At 39.5% G+C, this 13,598-nt stretch overlaps 1 protein-coding gene across 1 annotated transcript in view; it reads right to left on the reverse strand.

Moving 5' to 3' along the window:
- TNKS (tankyrase) overlaps positions 1-13,598 on the reverse strand; it is a 102,956-nt gene that overhangs the window by 13,337 nt on the left and 76,021 nt on the right. The window contains exons 15-22 of the mRNA XM_070742135.1: positions 12,479-12,644; positions 9,302-9,521; positions 8,488-8,597; positions 6,927-7,115; positions 5,986-6,223; positions 5,213-5,295; positions 4,181-4,301; positions 664-761 (exon numbers count right to left, since the gene is read on the reverse strand). Coding sequence (XP_070598236.1) covers positions 664-761; positions 4,181-4,301; positions 5,213-5,295; positions 5,986-6,223; positions 6,927-7,115; positions 8,488-8,597; positions 9,302-9,521; positions 12,479-12,644 — 1,225 coding nt within the window. The remainder of the gene's footprint in view (positions 1-663; positions 762-4,180; positions 4,302-5,212; positions 5,296-5,985; positions 6,224-6,926; positions 7,116-8,487; positions 8,598-9,301; positions 9,522-12,478; positions 12,645-13,598) is intronic.

A 13,598-nucleotide genomic window follows, 5' to 3' on the forward strand; every position in this document is an offset into this window, starting at 1 on the left:
GAGAGAGAGAGGGAGAGAGATACAAAGAGAGGGGGGAGAGGGATAGAGAGATACAGAAAGAGAGGAGAGAAACAGAGAGGACAAGGAGAGAGAGACACACACAGAGAGAGGATGTTTTTTTGTGACTGGATAGGGGTGGCTAGGGGTTCATGTGACTGGATGGAAGTGACTTTGAATTAGCCACCCAGGTTTTGTGGCTCCCAGTGTGTTTTTTTCCTATGGAAAACAGGCCCAAATGGCTCTTAGTGTGGCTTTAAGGTTGCAGACCCTTGGTCTAGTGTTAATCCCTGCTTATCAGATGTTATGCTTCTGTTTACTTTTTAGCTTTCTTTTATCTCTATTGAATGGTATGTAAATGTGGTTTACCTCTATGTGCCTTTTGATTAAGCATCCAGGAATTCTTCAACATTTTGGGGATTTAGCTTGCTTTAGGATGCCCAGTTTCCTACCTTGGAAGCAAGCTTAAGCCTATCCATGTTTTGTGAAATTAAGGAGTTTTCATGTCTCCTGCAAGGTAGATTGCACATGTACAAAATGCCACTGTTTTCTAGAATCACTTGACTACCTGGGTGCTGCATAGTAAAGAAATGTTTGCAAACAAAGAAACAATTGTGTTATAGTCAAAGACCTATCTTAAGCTTTTTTAAAATAGATTTTCTTTACCTCCTCTTCTACAGATTGATGTTCTTTATCATCAGGAGCAAGATCTATAAGAATTGTCCCTTGGCTGACACAATGAAAGGTCAGGTAAGGATTGGTGCCTGAAAAGTAAAATATGTTAAACTTGTATGTACCAAGCAGAACCAACCATAAAAGTAGGACTTATAGAATAACTGCTCACTGCCATCATTTAAAAATAGCTGGATTTTTAAAAAATAAATTAAATTAGTCATTTTCTAAGGTTTGCAATCTCTGACCATAAAGATTAGACAAGAGCTAAGATTTTGGTTGTACTCAGAAAATGTATGGTTATTAAAAAAAACTAATGTACAGATGCATTTCCAATTGATTATCACCATTAGAAGCTTTTGTATACCTAAATTTAAGAAACCAGGTAAAGTTATAACCTATAAAGAATTGATTAAAGAAGAAGGGATTATAAAAACTAGACTCAAAGTAGGAGAGGAAGGGATTGATTGAGTTAGAATGGTGGAAGTATCTTCAAATAAAATCAAGATACAAAAAACATAAAAAAAGAACATGGAATAGAGAAAAGAACAATACTAGACAAAATATTAGTAGGAATAGATGAGAAATCAATTAAAAATTGTATCAATATTTGTTAAGTTATAAAATGAAGAGGAACAAGTTGATATTATAATTAAATTTTGGCTACATTAATTTAAATGAATGGCAACAATTGCAGACAAGAAGCAAAAAATTGACATTAGCCACAGCATACGAAAAGAACTGGTATAAAATGTTCTAAAAGTGGCACATAAAACCAACATAATTAGTGAAGATGGATAAAAAACATTCACATAGATCAAAGTGATGGCGAACCCTTTTCCATTGGGTACCAAATGCATGTGTGCAAACACTAATGTGCCTGCACGAGTGCCCACACTGATAATTCAATGCCTGCGGAGGGCGAAAATTGCTCCCCCTGCCCCTCCGGAGGTCAGAAATAGTCAATTCCCCAACTTCTGGTGGCCAACTAGGCCTATTTTTCACCCTCCCCAGGCTCCAGAGGCTTCCCTCGAGTCTGGGGAGGGTAAAGACGCCCTCTCCCATCCCCTGGAGGCCCTCCAGAAGCCAAAAATGCCCTCTCAGAGCCTCCATGCAAGCCAAAACTGGCTTGCACGTGTGCCGGAGCTGAGCTAGGGCAACGGCTTGTGTGCCAGTAGATAGGGCTTCGTGTGCCACCTGTGGCACCCATGCCATAGTTTCACCATCACTGACCTAGATGTTGGAGTATAGGAAAGAGTATGGTTCTTATTATCCTATGTGGTGGCTGGAAGAAATACTGGAATACAGTGATCCCTCGATTATCGCGGGGGTTACGTTCCAAGACCTCCTGCGATAATCGATTTTCCGCGATATAGCGGCGTGGAAGTAAAAACACCATCTGCGCATGCGCGCCCTTTTTCCATGGCCGCGCAAGGGCTTGCAGGTGGAGGCGGGGAGCGACGAAAGTGTGGAAGCCGACAAAGATTGCTTTGAATGTCGGCTGCCCCCGCCCCCCCAGCACCCACCCACCCGCCGTTCGCCCGCCCGCCGTTCGCCCAGCCGCTCGCTCGCCGCTCGCCCGTTCGCCCGGCCACTCGCTCACCACTCGCCCACCCACCCAGCCGCCCGGCCGCTTGCTCGCCGCTCGAGAGCAAGAGGGGGAGAGATAGAGAAAGAGAGAGAAGGAAAGAAAGAGATGAGAGAGAGAGGAAGAAAGTGTGAGAGAGGAAGAAGCAAGATAGAGAGAGAGAAAGAAAGGAAGAGAGTGACAGAGAGGAAGAAAGAGAGAGAGAGAAGAGTGGAAGGAAGAGAGAGAAATGATAGAAAAAAGGGGAGAAAAAAAGAGAAATGAGAAAATGATTGAAGCAGAGAATGACAGGAAAGAAAGAGAAAGAGAGAAGTGACTCTTGGTGATGACGTATGACGTCATCGGGTGGGAAAAACCGTGGTATAGCAAAAAAACCGTGGAGTATTTTTTAATTAATATTTTTTGAAAAACCGTGGTATAGCGTTTCGCGAAGTTTGAAGCCGCGAAAATCGAGGGATCACTGTATCCGAATGTTTCTTATTGGGAATAACACATGAAAAATATGAAAAATGTCAAACTTATTTAATTTTACATATAATAACAGCGGCGAGAATTATCTTTGCACAACAATGGAAAGGAGAAAGCATACCATCTGAAGAAGACTTAATAAAAAAGATATGTCTTGTGCAGAAATGGATAAATTAACAATGGAGATAAAAGATAAAGATGAATATTATAAATTTTGGAATATGTTTTATTTTTGCTTGGAGAAAATATATATATATATTTCAACTAAATTAAATATTAGGAACTAAAAGAAAAGAGGATCGGTTAAAAGATAGATAGAGGGGAGTTTGAGAGAGAATGGTGGAAAAAAATAGATTTGGAACGGTAAAAGAAGAAGGGAAATTTTGATAAAATGGTAAGAAATGTGGTAAAAATGGTAATATAAAAATATCACAATAGGAAATAAGAAACAGGTCTGTCACACATTGTTCAATTTTAAACATCTGTCTATGTATGTTTATATTGAAATAAAGAAACTTAAAAAAAAAGAAAAATGTACTCTCTTATTATAATTATGTCTAAAAAAAAATAAAAAAGAACAGGATGGCAATTCCTTATTCTTGAAAGACTAAAACAATGTCACTGAATCTGGACAGTGACAAGAGCCACATTACATGGGAAAGGCTGACCATCATACAACTGACAATATTAAAAATAGGATAGTACAAAATGGAAAATGATTCTGAGTATCCAAAAATATAGTTCTCATTTCATTTTATTTATCTTTTTTTTCCCGTTGTCCCTTACTGCTTTTCCCAAACTAAGACCTCTCCTGAAAGATTTCTGTAACTTATGAAAGACTTCATTTTTTAGCTGAATCTCAAATTGATTTTTAGCAGATTAACACAGTGATTTTCAACCTTTTTTGAGCCGCAGTACATTTTTTACATTTACAAAACCCTGGGGCACATTGAGCGGGGGGAAGGGGGCCGGCTAAAAAAAGTTTGAACAAAAAAATTCTCTCTCTTCCTCCCCTTCGCTCTATTTCTTTCTCACTCCCTCTTTCTCTCCCTTCCTTCCTCTTTCTTTCTCTCTCTCTCCATCCCTCTTTCTTTCTCTTCCTTCCTTCCTTTCTTTTTTGCTCTTTCTCTCTCCCTCCCTACGTCCCTCTATGTCTTTCTCTCTCTCTCCTTCCCTCCCTCTCTTTCTCTCTCTCTCTCTCTCTCTTGCTTTCTTTCTCTCTCTTTTTCTTTCTCTCTCTTTCTCTCTTTCTTCCTCTTGTTCTTTCTCTCTCTCTCTTGCTTTCTTTCTCTCTCGTTCTTTTTCTCTCTCTCTCGCTCTTTCTCTCTCTTGCTTTCTTTCTCTCTCTCTCTCGCTTTCTTTCTCTCTGAGCTTCGCGGCACACCTGACCATGTCTCGCGGCACACTAATGTGCCACGGCACACTGGTTGAAAAACACTAGATTAACAGACTTACCCTGCTGCCCACCTAGAAGCCTCTCTACACCTTTTATTAACTTATGACGATGCCCATAGGCATTGATGCCAATTTCTTTCAGCTCCTCGTGGCCCATGTCTGCTAGGACATCCAAGGTAATCTGAACAGCACAGACAGAAGGGAAAAGTAGCATTTTTCATTAGTCACCTTGAATCTAGGAAAGATAGCATCAATATATTTTAAGTAAGTAGGGATGGGGAATGCAATCTAGGAAGATTAAAGGCCTAGCTGGCTGGTCAGATAAACTGTACTGGGAGCAGCTGAAGACAGGAGAAGAATAAGCAAGCACCAAGCATTTCTCTCACTCTTACAACTTTCAGCAGAATCTGAATTTCATTTCCTCAGCATAATTACAGAGAGCAAAATGGGGACATAATTATTCATATTTGCTTTGGGCTTTAAAAAATATAATTTGAACTTTTGCTAAAACAATGGATAGAAAAATGCTAGGTAATTAACAAAAGCACCAAGATTTATTCCTTTTTTGTTTCTAAGATAGAACTTAGGCAAATTATTTGCACAATAATTGAAATTAGATTTAGATTAGATTTATTGGATTTATATGCCGCCCCTCTCCGTAGACTCGGGGCAGCATATAAATCCAAGTAGACTTAATGCAATATAAAAAACCAAGTAGACTTAATGCAATATAAGATGTTGATACCTGATATTTTTTTAAAGAGGGCAATAGGGCTGAAAAAGGAATAAACTGAACTACTTTGCTCAGTTTAAGTAAAACTTAATTTAATCAAATAGCTGATTTCAGATAAGTTCTCAGTAGCTCTTTTTAAATTTGTCTCTACAAAAGCAGGTTCATACCATATTACCATCTGCTTTATTTGAAAGTCAATTTGCCATAAAGCATGTCAGGTGGTTGTTTTAGAAACTAAAACCCCAAATCTCTCTCACAGAAAACTTAAGCTATGGGATTCTTTGATGCTAGCCATCATATGCACATTATTGAAATGAAGTAGAAGAATAAATGCAACACTAGCTTAGGATCATTTTTACCTGTTCCGTTTCAAATATATCTCGGAGATGCTCCAGACCCAAACTTTTCAAAAACTGGCTGATATTCATGTCAAGGCCAACAACTACAACAAAAATATCCTTCATGTTAGTCAACAATACAAATTATCCACCTAGCTTCCATTTAAATCCTTAATCCTTTAACTGTAATATTTTCAATCTGAAATATTTCCTCTTATTGTACCTTCCACAAGAAAACAAATCTTATTAGAAAAATATCAAGAATAAAGAAGAGACACATTTGGCATTGCTTATGGGAGATAGTATGAATTTTCATTATTAATAAAATCTCTTTTGGTGAGCCTTAAGGGTTAAATGTGGCAGATAAAGCTACCATCTGCACATTCCATTTTCTCTGCTCAATCCACCTCCTACTTCTCTAATGTTATATAACTTAATGAGTAACTTACTCATGCTGGTTCGTAGCATAACAAACACCAAAAGATACTTCTCTCTCCAAACATCCATCATCCTACAGTTTTTGCAATTTTGACTACAGTTTTATGTACGTCTTATATAATCAAGTTTATACAAAGAGTAAATATCTCTGTTCACAAATTTAAAGTCCAGAAAAATAGTTATTCCAAAAGGAAAATCTGTTTTACCTATTTCTTCAAGTGTTAAGAGTTTTCCCCCTGACAAAACTTTAGAAATCAAAGGACCTTAAGACTTATTTCCTAAAAAATCAGGATTAAAGGTGATTTCCCATTATGCACATTTAGGACTGTGGCGATTTCCTATAATCAGGAAAGTACCTTCTCCTTCTTTCCTCTCTGTTCCTGTTGCTCCATCTCCCGCATTAGATGGGCCCGCCACTGCAATTTCAGCCAGAGGTCCTGCAAGGTTATCTATACTGCTGGCAGCAGATAAACAAGATGGAGTGGATGCTGGTGAAATGATAGAGGCACTGACAACAGTGGCCTGAGGTTTAAAGCATGTTGGCAAGGCTTCAGGAGGCATTGCATCAATAAGCAGGGCTCTGATATCATCGGCCTGGAAATAAAATGGTGTTTTTAAAAAGTAAAATAAAACCGAAACCAAAGAATATTTGAACATTTGCAAATATTCAAGTCATCAATCTTTGGAGCGATTCCTGGTTTTGGTAGTAGTAACAGAGTTTGAAAGACATTTACTTTCCATAACACTTTGAAATATTACAAAATAGTTTACCCTCAGTACAGAGTTTACTCTGTACATAAAATGTTTAGGTGTTCACATATGTGAAGCATATGTTAAAAAAAAACACTTTGTTTTGGAAGTTACAGATAAAGTTCAAGCAATAAAAATGAAAGGAATAAAGCAATTTGTTAAATAGTAATTGCAACCCCATTATACACTGTAAATTGTCTGAATGAATAATGGATTAAAAAAATCAGGCCTCCAATCTGCACAAACCAAAAATATTTTTTTCTCCTGCCTTACCAAACATCCAATATATATTGAACCAATGTGATATAATAAATTGTGTGGCGTTATGTATCACTCACTGGATAATAATAGAACACACTATACAAACAACTTTAGCTCCTCAAAATGTTTACAGAAACAGATTCATGTCAAATCCACTTCAGTACTCACTATTGAGATATTTCACTCTAGAAATGTGATCAATGAAGGAAATAAATGACTATCGCTGTAGCCAGCAGATCTAAATACGGAATAAGAGTACTGTAATTATTTTTTAAAACCAACTTACTGTGGCAAGATCCAAAGGAGTTTGGCCTTCTTGGTTCTTCATTGTTGGATCTGCTCCATGAGCTAGAAGTAGAGCACAGAGCTGCGTCCTTCCCTTTTGTGCTGCTTCATGCAATGGCGTAAATGCCCATTTATCTGTAGCGTTTACACAGGTATTATACTTAATCAATAGAGCTGCTATATCCACATGCTAAGGAAAAATAATAAAAAAATAATTGGAAGAATTCTCCATTTAAAAAGAGAAAAGCATACATTGTTAAATAATTTGTTATACTGTACACTCAAAACTATGACAGAGCTGGCTGTATGCAGCATTGTAAACATAGTAATTGATATAATTAGATAGTTCTATACAGAGATTTATGAACAACAAGCACACAAGTTAGCTAGTATGTAAAATATACAACTTTCAGTTCTTCAACAATCTAAACTTCCTTAATATGGGAGATGTACAGTATTTTGTCATTTATATTTTTCTATGCAAAAACTACAACTAAGACAGAAAATAAAAGACAAAACTTTTGATTCATATATCATTTTTTATGACCTGTATACTGCACGAGTCAAAAAGAGGGTGGTGAAAATATTTACTGACCCCTCACATCCTGGACACAAATTGTTTCAACTCCTACCCTCAAAACATCGCTACAGATCACTGCACATCAAGACAACTAGACACAAGAACAGTTTTCCCCCGAACGCCATTACTCTACTAAACAAATAATTCTCTCAACACTGTCAAACTTTTTACTAAGTCTGCACTTCTATTTCTACTAGTTTTTTCTCCTCATTCCTATCATCCTTTTCCTCCCACTTAGGACTGTATGACTGTAATTTGTTGCTTGTATCCTAAGATTTTTATTAATATTGCTTGTTTCTCCATTGCTTATTTGACCTCTATGACAATCATTAAGTGTTGCACCACGTGATTCTTGACAAATCTATATTTTCTCTTATGTACACTGAGAACATATGCACCAAGACAAATTCCTTGTGTGTAAATACACTTGGCCAATAAAGAATTCTATTCTATTTAATCTAGTCTCAGTTTTCATCTTCATAATAGAGAAATATTTACCAAGATATAACATGATATTCACATTACTATTTAAAACAATTATATGTGTATGTTTGTTCACGTAGCAAGACATACTTATACTGTGGAGTGCTTGGTATTCTCTGAACTTGGTTGCATTCTTGCACAAATTTCATTATCCAATTAAGTAAAATCATCAGTGCTAGAAAGGAAAGGAATTTGCTCTCTGTTTATATACAACTGGTCTGTCCTGTAACCTAGTTGAGTAATGAAATGTCTGCAAGAAAACAATCAAGCTCAGAAAACACCAAAGACTTCAATTCAAACCTGAGTTACAAATATTTGTACAAATCTTACAATTCCCCTTGTACATATTTCAGCAACATTTTGTAGAAGACTGAAATAAAATCAATTGTATGCTGTTGTTCCCTTCTTGTTGCTCTGGTTTCTGCTACTTGTTTTATACTTGTTAGTGTCATGCAAGCTGGACGTCTTGACTACATTGAGATTATTAATTAATGCTTACCCCATAGGATGCTGCATTATGTAGTGGAATTAATCCTCCCTTGTCTTGAGCGTTAACATCAGCACCGTGTTCTAGAAGATACTCAGCAACTTCCAAATTATTATAACCAGCTATGTGTAAAAGGAAATACAGCGTGAATGAAAACTCAGCAATGAAGGAATCGTAGACCAAATATAGTAAAAACTTGTTAAAAAGACATACACAGTGATACCTTGTCTTACAAACTTAATTGGTTCCGAGATGAGGTTTGTAAGGTAAAAAGTTCGTAAGATGAAACAATGTTTCCCATAGGAATCAATGGAAAAGCAATTAATGCGTGCAAGCCCAAAATTCACCCCTTTTGCCAGCCGAAGCGCCCGTTTTTGCGTTGCTGGGATTCCCCTAAGGTTCCCCTCCATGGGAAACCCCACCTCCGGGTCCGTGTTTTTGCGATGCTGCAGGGGAATCCCAGCATCGCAAAAATGGGCGCTTCGCTGGCATCGGAAGTCGGAAGTGGGGTTTCCCAGCGAGGGGAGACTCAGCGAAATGGCAGCATTGCAAAAACACCGAAGTCCTCAAAACCCCACCTCTGGAGGTTAGCCTTCGCCTGGCAACGGAAGTCCGGAGGCGGGGCATCCCAGCAGGGGTGGCGGGTTCGTAAGGTGAAAATAGTTCGGAAGAAGAGGCAAAAAAATCTTGAACTCTGGGTTCATATCTTGAAAAGTTCATATGACGAGGGGTTCGTAAGACGAGGTATCACTGTACTTTTAAAAGTTTCTTAAATCTGTTCCAAGGAGGAGAGCCTATGAATAAATTAACCCAATTGCTCACTTACCAGCAAGATGCAATGGGGTGGAGTTTCGGCCCTGGGTATCCCGGCAATTGATGTTTTCTGGAGAGCATAATTTCTGAACTCGTGCCAGGCAGCCCTTTTTAGCAGCATCCAGCAGGGCAGCGTCACCTCGTAGAAGGTCCTGGATATCAGTATCTCCTTCTTTCACCAAGTCCAGAGGGGTATTGCCATCTCTGTTCTTTTTGGTTGGATCTGCTCCATGCTGAAAACAACATTTCTACTGTTTTACAGCTGAAAACTTTATTCTTCATGCTCCCATAGTAAACCAGGCCATTTATGTTTTAGGCTTATATAGGGCTATCAAGGTGCTTTAAAACCATTATAAGCAAACAAGACACTTGCTTTAAGAGCATATTTTCCAAATCTAAAAGAAGCTATAAACAAATACCAATGTATAATATCTAACTTTAAGCAGTTTTAATTTCACACTCTTCTGATTCATTCTCCCAAAGGGCAGTACATATACTGAAAATTGTATGGGCAATTCTTTTTAAAGCTTTTCTTAGGCCCCTTGCATTTCTAAGGATTGCCACTAGGTGGCAGTTTGGATGTTGACCTAACTGGTATTCCTCCTCTAAGAAATGCTTTTGAGTAACAATGTTCAAGAATTTCCAAATAAATATATGTTGTGAATATATTTCATTCCTCTAGAGCCAGGGAATTTAAAGTATAAAATGAAGCTATGTGAGTATGTTCCTGAATATTTATTTTTGGTTGATACTCTAGTCATAGAATAACTTCCTGACGTCATGATATCAAGTTCTGGTAACACATATGATGGTAACCAATTGTTAACATTTAGCTTTTTGTAGTTCTGTATAAGCAGTTGAAAAATATCTTTTTTCAATGTTTTAATACTGAAAAGTTCTCAGTGTAAATAAAATAACATATATAAAATATATATATTGGCTGTATTTGAATAAATGTGTGGAAAAAATAACAGACCACAGAATTCATCAAATTTAACATCCTATCTTAAGAATACAGTGATCCCCCATTTATTGCGTCCCCAACCATTGCGAACAGGGTAGTTCGCGATTTTTCAACCCGGAAGTCAAAATACCATCTACGCATGCGTGCGTTTTTTCTATGGGCACGCATGCGTAGATGGCAACCGGGAGATCAGCTGCTGGGTGGCTTTCCTGGGTCTTCCCCCTCTTGCTGGCGTCAGCGAGGAGTTTCCCCACCGCCCACGCAAACTCCTCGCTGCCGCCCGCCCTTCGCCCGCCCACGCCGTTCATTCTCGCCGCTTTCGAGCTGAGTCCTGAAGCGAATTCGCTCCCGGACTCAGCTCGAAAGCGCCGAGAGACAGCGCCAAGGAACGGACTGTCCACGCTGTCTCTCTAACGGGCCTGTCCACGCTGTCTCTCGGCGCTTTCGAGCTGAGTCCGGGAGCGAGTTCGCTCCCGGACTCAGCTCGAAAGCGGCGAGAGACAGCGCCAAGGAACGGGCCTGTCCACGCTGTCTCTCGGCGCTTTCGAGCTGAGTCCGGGAGCGAGTTCGCTCCCGGACTCAGCTCGAAAGCGGCGAGAGACAGCGCCAAGGAACGGGCCTGTCCACGCTGTCTCTCGGCGCTTTCGAGCTGAGTCCGGGAGCGAGTTCGCTCCCGGACTCAGCTCGAAAGCGGCGAGAGACAGCGCCAAGGAACGGGCCTGTCCACGCTGTCTCTCGGCGCTTTCGAGCTGAGTCCGGGAGCGAGTTCGCTCCCGGACTCAGCTCGAAAGCGCCGAGAGACAGCGCCAAGGAACGGGCCTGTCCACGCTGTCTCTCGGCGCTTTTGAGCTGAGTCCGGGAGCGAGTTCGCTCCCGGACTCAGCTCGAAAGCGCCGAGAGACAGCGCCAAGGAACGGGCCTGTCCACGCTGTCTCTCGGCGCTTTCGAGCTGAGTCCGGGAGCGAGTTCGCTCCCGGACTCAGCTCGAAAGCGCCGAGAGACAGCGCCCCCCGGACCCCCAACCCGGGTTTGGGGGGCTGCTAGGAAGCCCCCCATGCCGGCGGCAAACAGCCGCGCCGCCCCCAATCTTCGGCTCCTCGCTAGCGCTGTGGGAATAAAAACACCATCTGCACATGCGCAGAAGGTGTTTTTACTTCCGCATCGCTACTTCGCGAAAACCCGCTCGTTGCGGGGGCTCCTGGAACGGAACCCTCGCAACGAGCGGGGGATCACTGTAATTCCCGCAACAGCTTTCTCTAAAAATATTTTTGGCAAATCAAGAAATCCTTCTTAGGCTTTATGATAACCATAAATACTGTTGACTTTTAATTTCTAAAGTACTGTATTTTTCGGACTATGCACCTAACGTTTGGGGAGGAAAAGAAGAAAAAAACCCTGCTTCTGCCTCTCAGCATCCATCTAGTATTCATCTGGCCTATTCGCTGTGACCCGTTACTGCTATCTATTTGCAATTGCAGACCACTCGGTGGCGGAGGGGTTCATTCACCATAGCTTGTTCGCCACTATGGCCTGTTCTAGAACAGCTGATTGGTGCTGTCACCAACCCCACTCCACAGCAATATTCGCTGTATAAGACACACAGACATTTCCACCCACTTTGGGCGGGGGGGTATGTGTCTTATACTCTGAAAAATACGGTATCATATGGTAGAAATTTCTTATAAAACTACCTTTTGAAACTTTTTGTGGGGAAAATGAAATGGTAAATTAAATTGTTAGTGGAAGAGAGAAACTGACAATAAATCTGGTTGCGTTCATGACAACACTATTACTGACAAATCAATAGTCTGAGAAATCAAACCATTTAGAAAAAAAGCAATTTTATGGATTTCAGGGAAAGCAATGGGAGACTGAAGCCGCTTTGCTTTGTCTCTCCCAACCTGAAAAATTTACTGGCAGCATTGTATTCTAAGTGTTACTAATAGTTTTGCAGCAGATTACAAACCAGCATTGATATGCAGATGATTGACTGTACTGTTCAGCCCACATGCAAACAATTCCTTTGCAGAAATATTTCAATTTGTAGCTACACTGCAATGTGTACAACGCCTTCCTTAAAAAACAATAGAACTGTTTATTATTATCCTAAGAAAAGTTCTATTCTGAAGAAAATTGCACAGAATTTGCTGCATATGTTATTATGCGTCACAGTCTGAAGTAAACAAAGACTCTTTGGAAAATAAAAACCCAATTTAAAGTACATACTTTGAGGAGGAGTTTGCAGATTTCATATTTTCCCTTTGCTGCTGCTTCATGTAGCGGTGTAAACTTCCATAAATCAGCAACGTTGACAGAAGCCCCATGCCGCACTAATAATTCTGCAACTTCATAGTGTCCATATGAACATGCGTTATGTAGAGGTACTAATCCACTGATAAATTTAAACAAAATTAAGAGAATTTATCAAGATTTAAAAGCAAAAAAATATAGTTACCCTTCAAAATAATTGCCATCTTGCCTTTCTATTTTAGTCAAGTTATTTTAACTGAGGTTATAAACTGCCTACATCCAGAAGCTCTCATAAGCTCTCACGTAACTGTGAGAAATGTGGCAATGATCTAATGATACCACTGCAAGGATAAAGCTGAAATGACCAGAGGGAAGGACAACAATATCAGTTTCTGCACACATTAATACTGAGCAAGATTAAACAGATATGAATTTAATCTACTTTTTTTTTCTTTTTTGGCTATTAAAAAAACACAATGAATGAAGAAGGTCTTAAACTGCACCTAATAGCTCTAGGAAGCAAGCACAGAAGGCCAGTATATCGGCCAGTTGTCACCTTAATGGGAACAGCATCAATTTGTGCCAGGAAGATGTATATGTAGGTGTTATAAAATGTTTTAAAAGTATCTAGGGATAAGCCAGGATGAAAGAAAATTGCATTACCGCACAGATGGTCTTTTTTATTATTTATTTTTTAATCCTTTATACATTTTATAAATAATTCAAAGTGATGAAGACACCCAATACTTCTTCCTTATCCTATTTCCCTGACAACAACAATTCTATGAAGTGAGCTGTGCTGACAGTGTGTGATTGGCCCAAAATCACCAGCCTAATTTTTATGCTTAAAATGGGATTAGAATTTACAATCTCCTTGTTTGTAGCCTGTTGCCTTAACTAGGCTAGAAATGGCTCTCATAGATATTGACTCTATCGGATTAGTTATCTTGATCTTCTGCTCGAATTTGACCAAGGTTTTAATGAGCAGATATTGATGGAACTAGTATACCAAATTGTAATTGATTTGTCTCTGTAGGAAAGAAATAATGTATTTGATAAGGTGAGGTGGACCAAGGAAGTTTTCCGAAGATAAGAG

The sequence above is a fragment of the Erythrolamprus reginae genome, chromosome 2, assembly GCF_031021105.1.
Source record: "Erythrolamprus reginae isolate rEryReg1 chromosome 2, rEryReg1.hap1, whole genome shotgun sequence".
Lineage (NCBI taxonomy): Eukaryota > Metazoa > Chordata > Lepidosauria > Squamata > Dipsadidae > Erythrolamprus > Erythrolamprus reginae.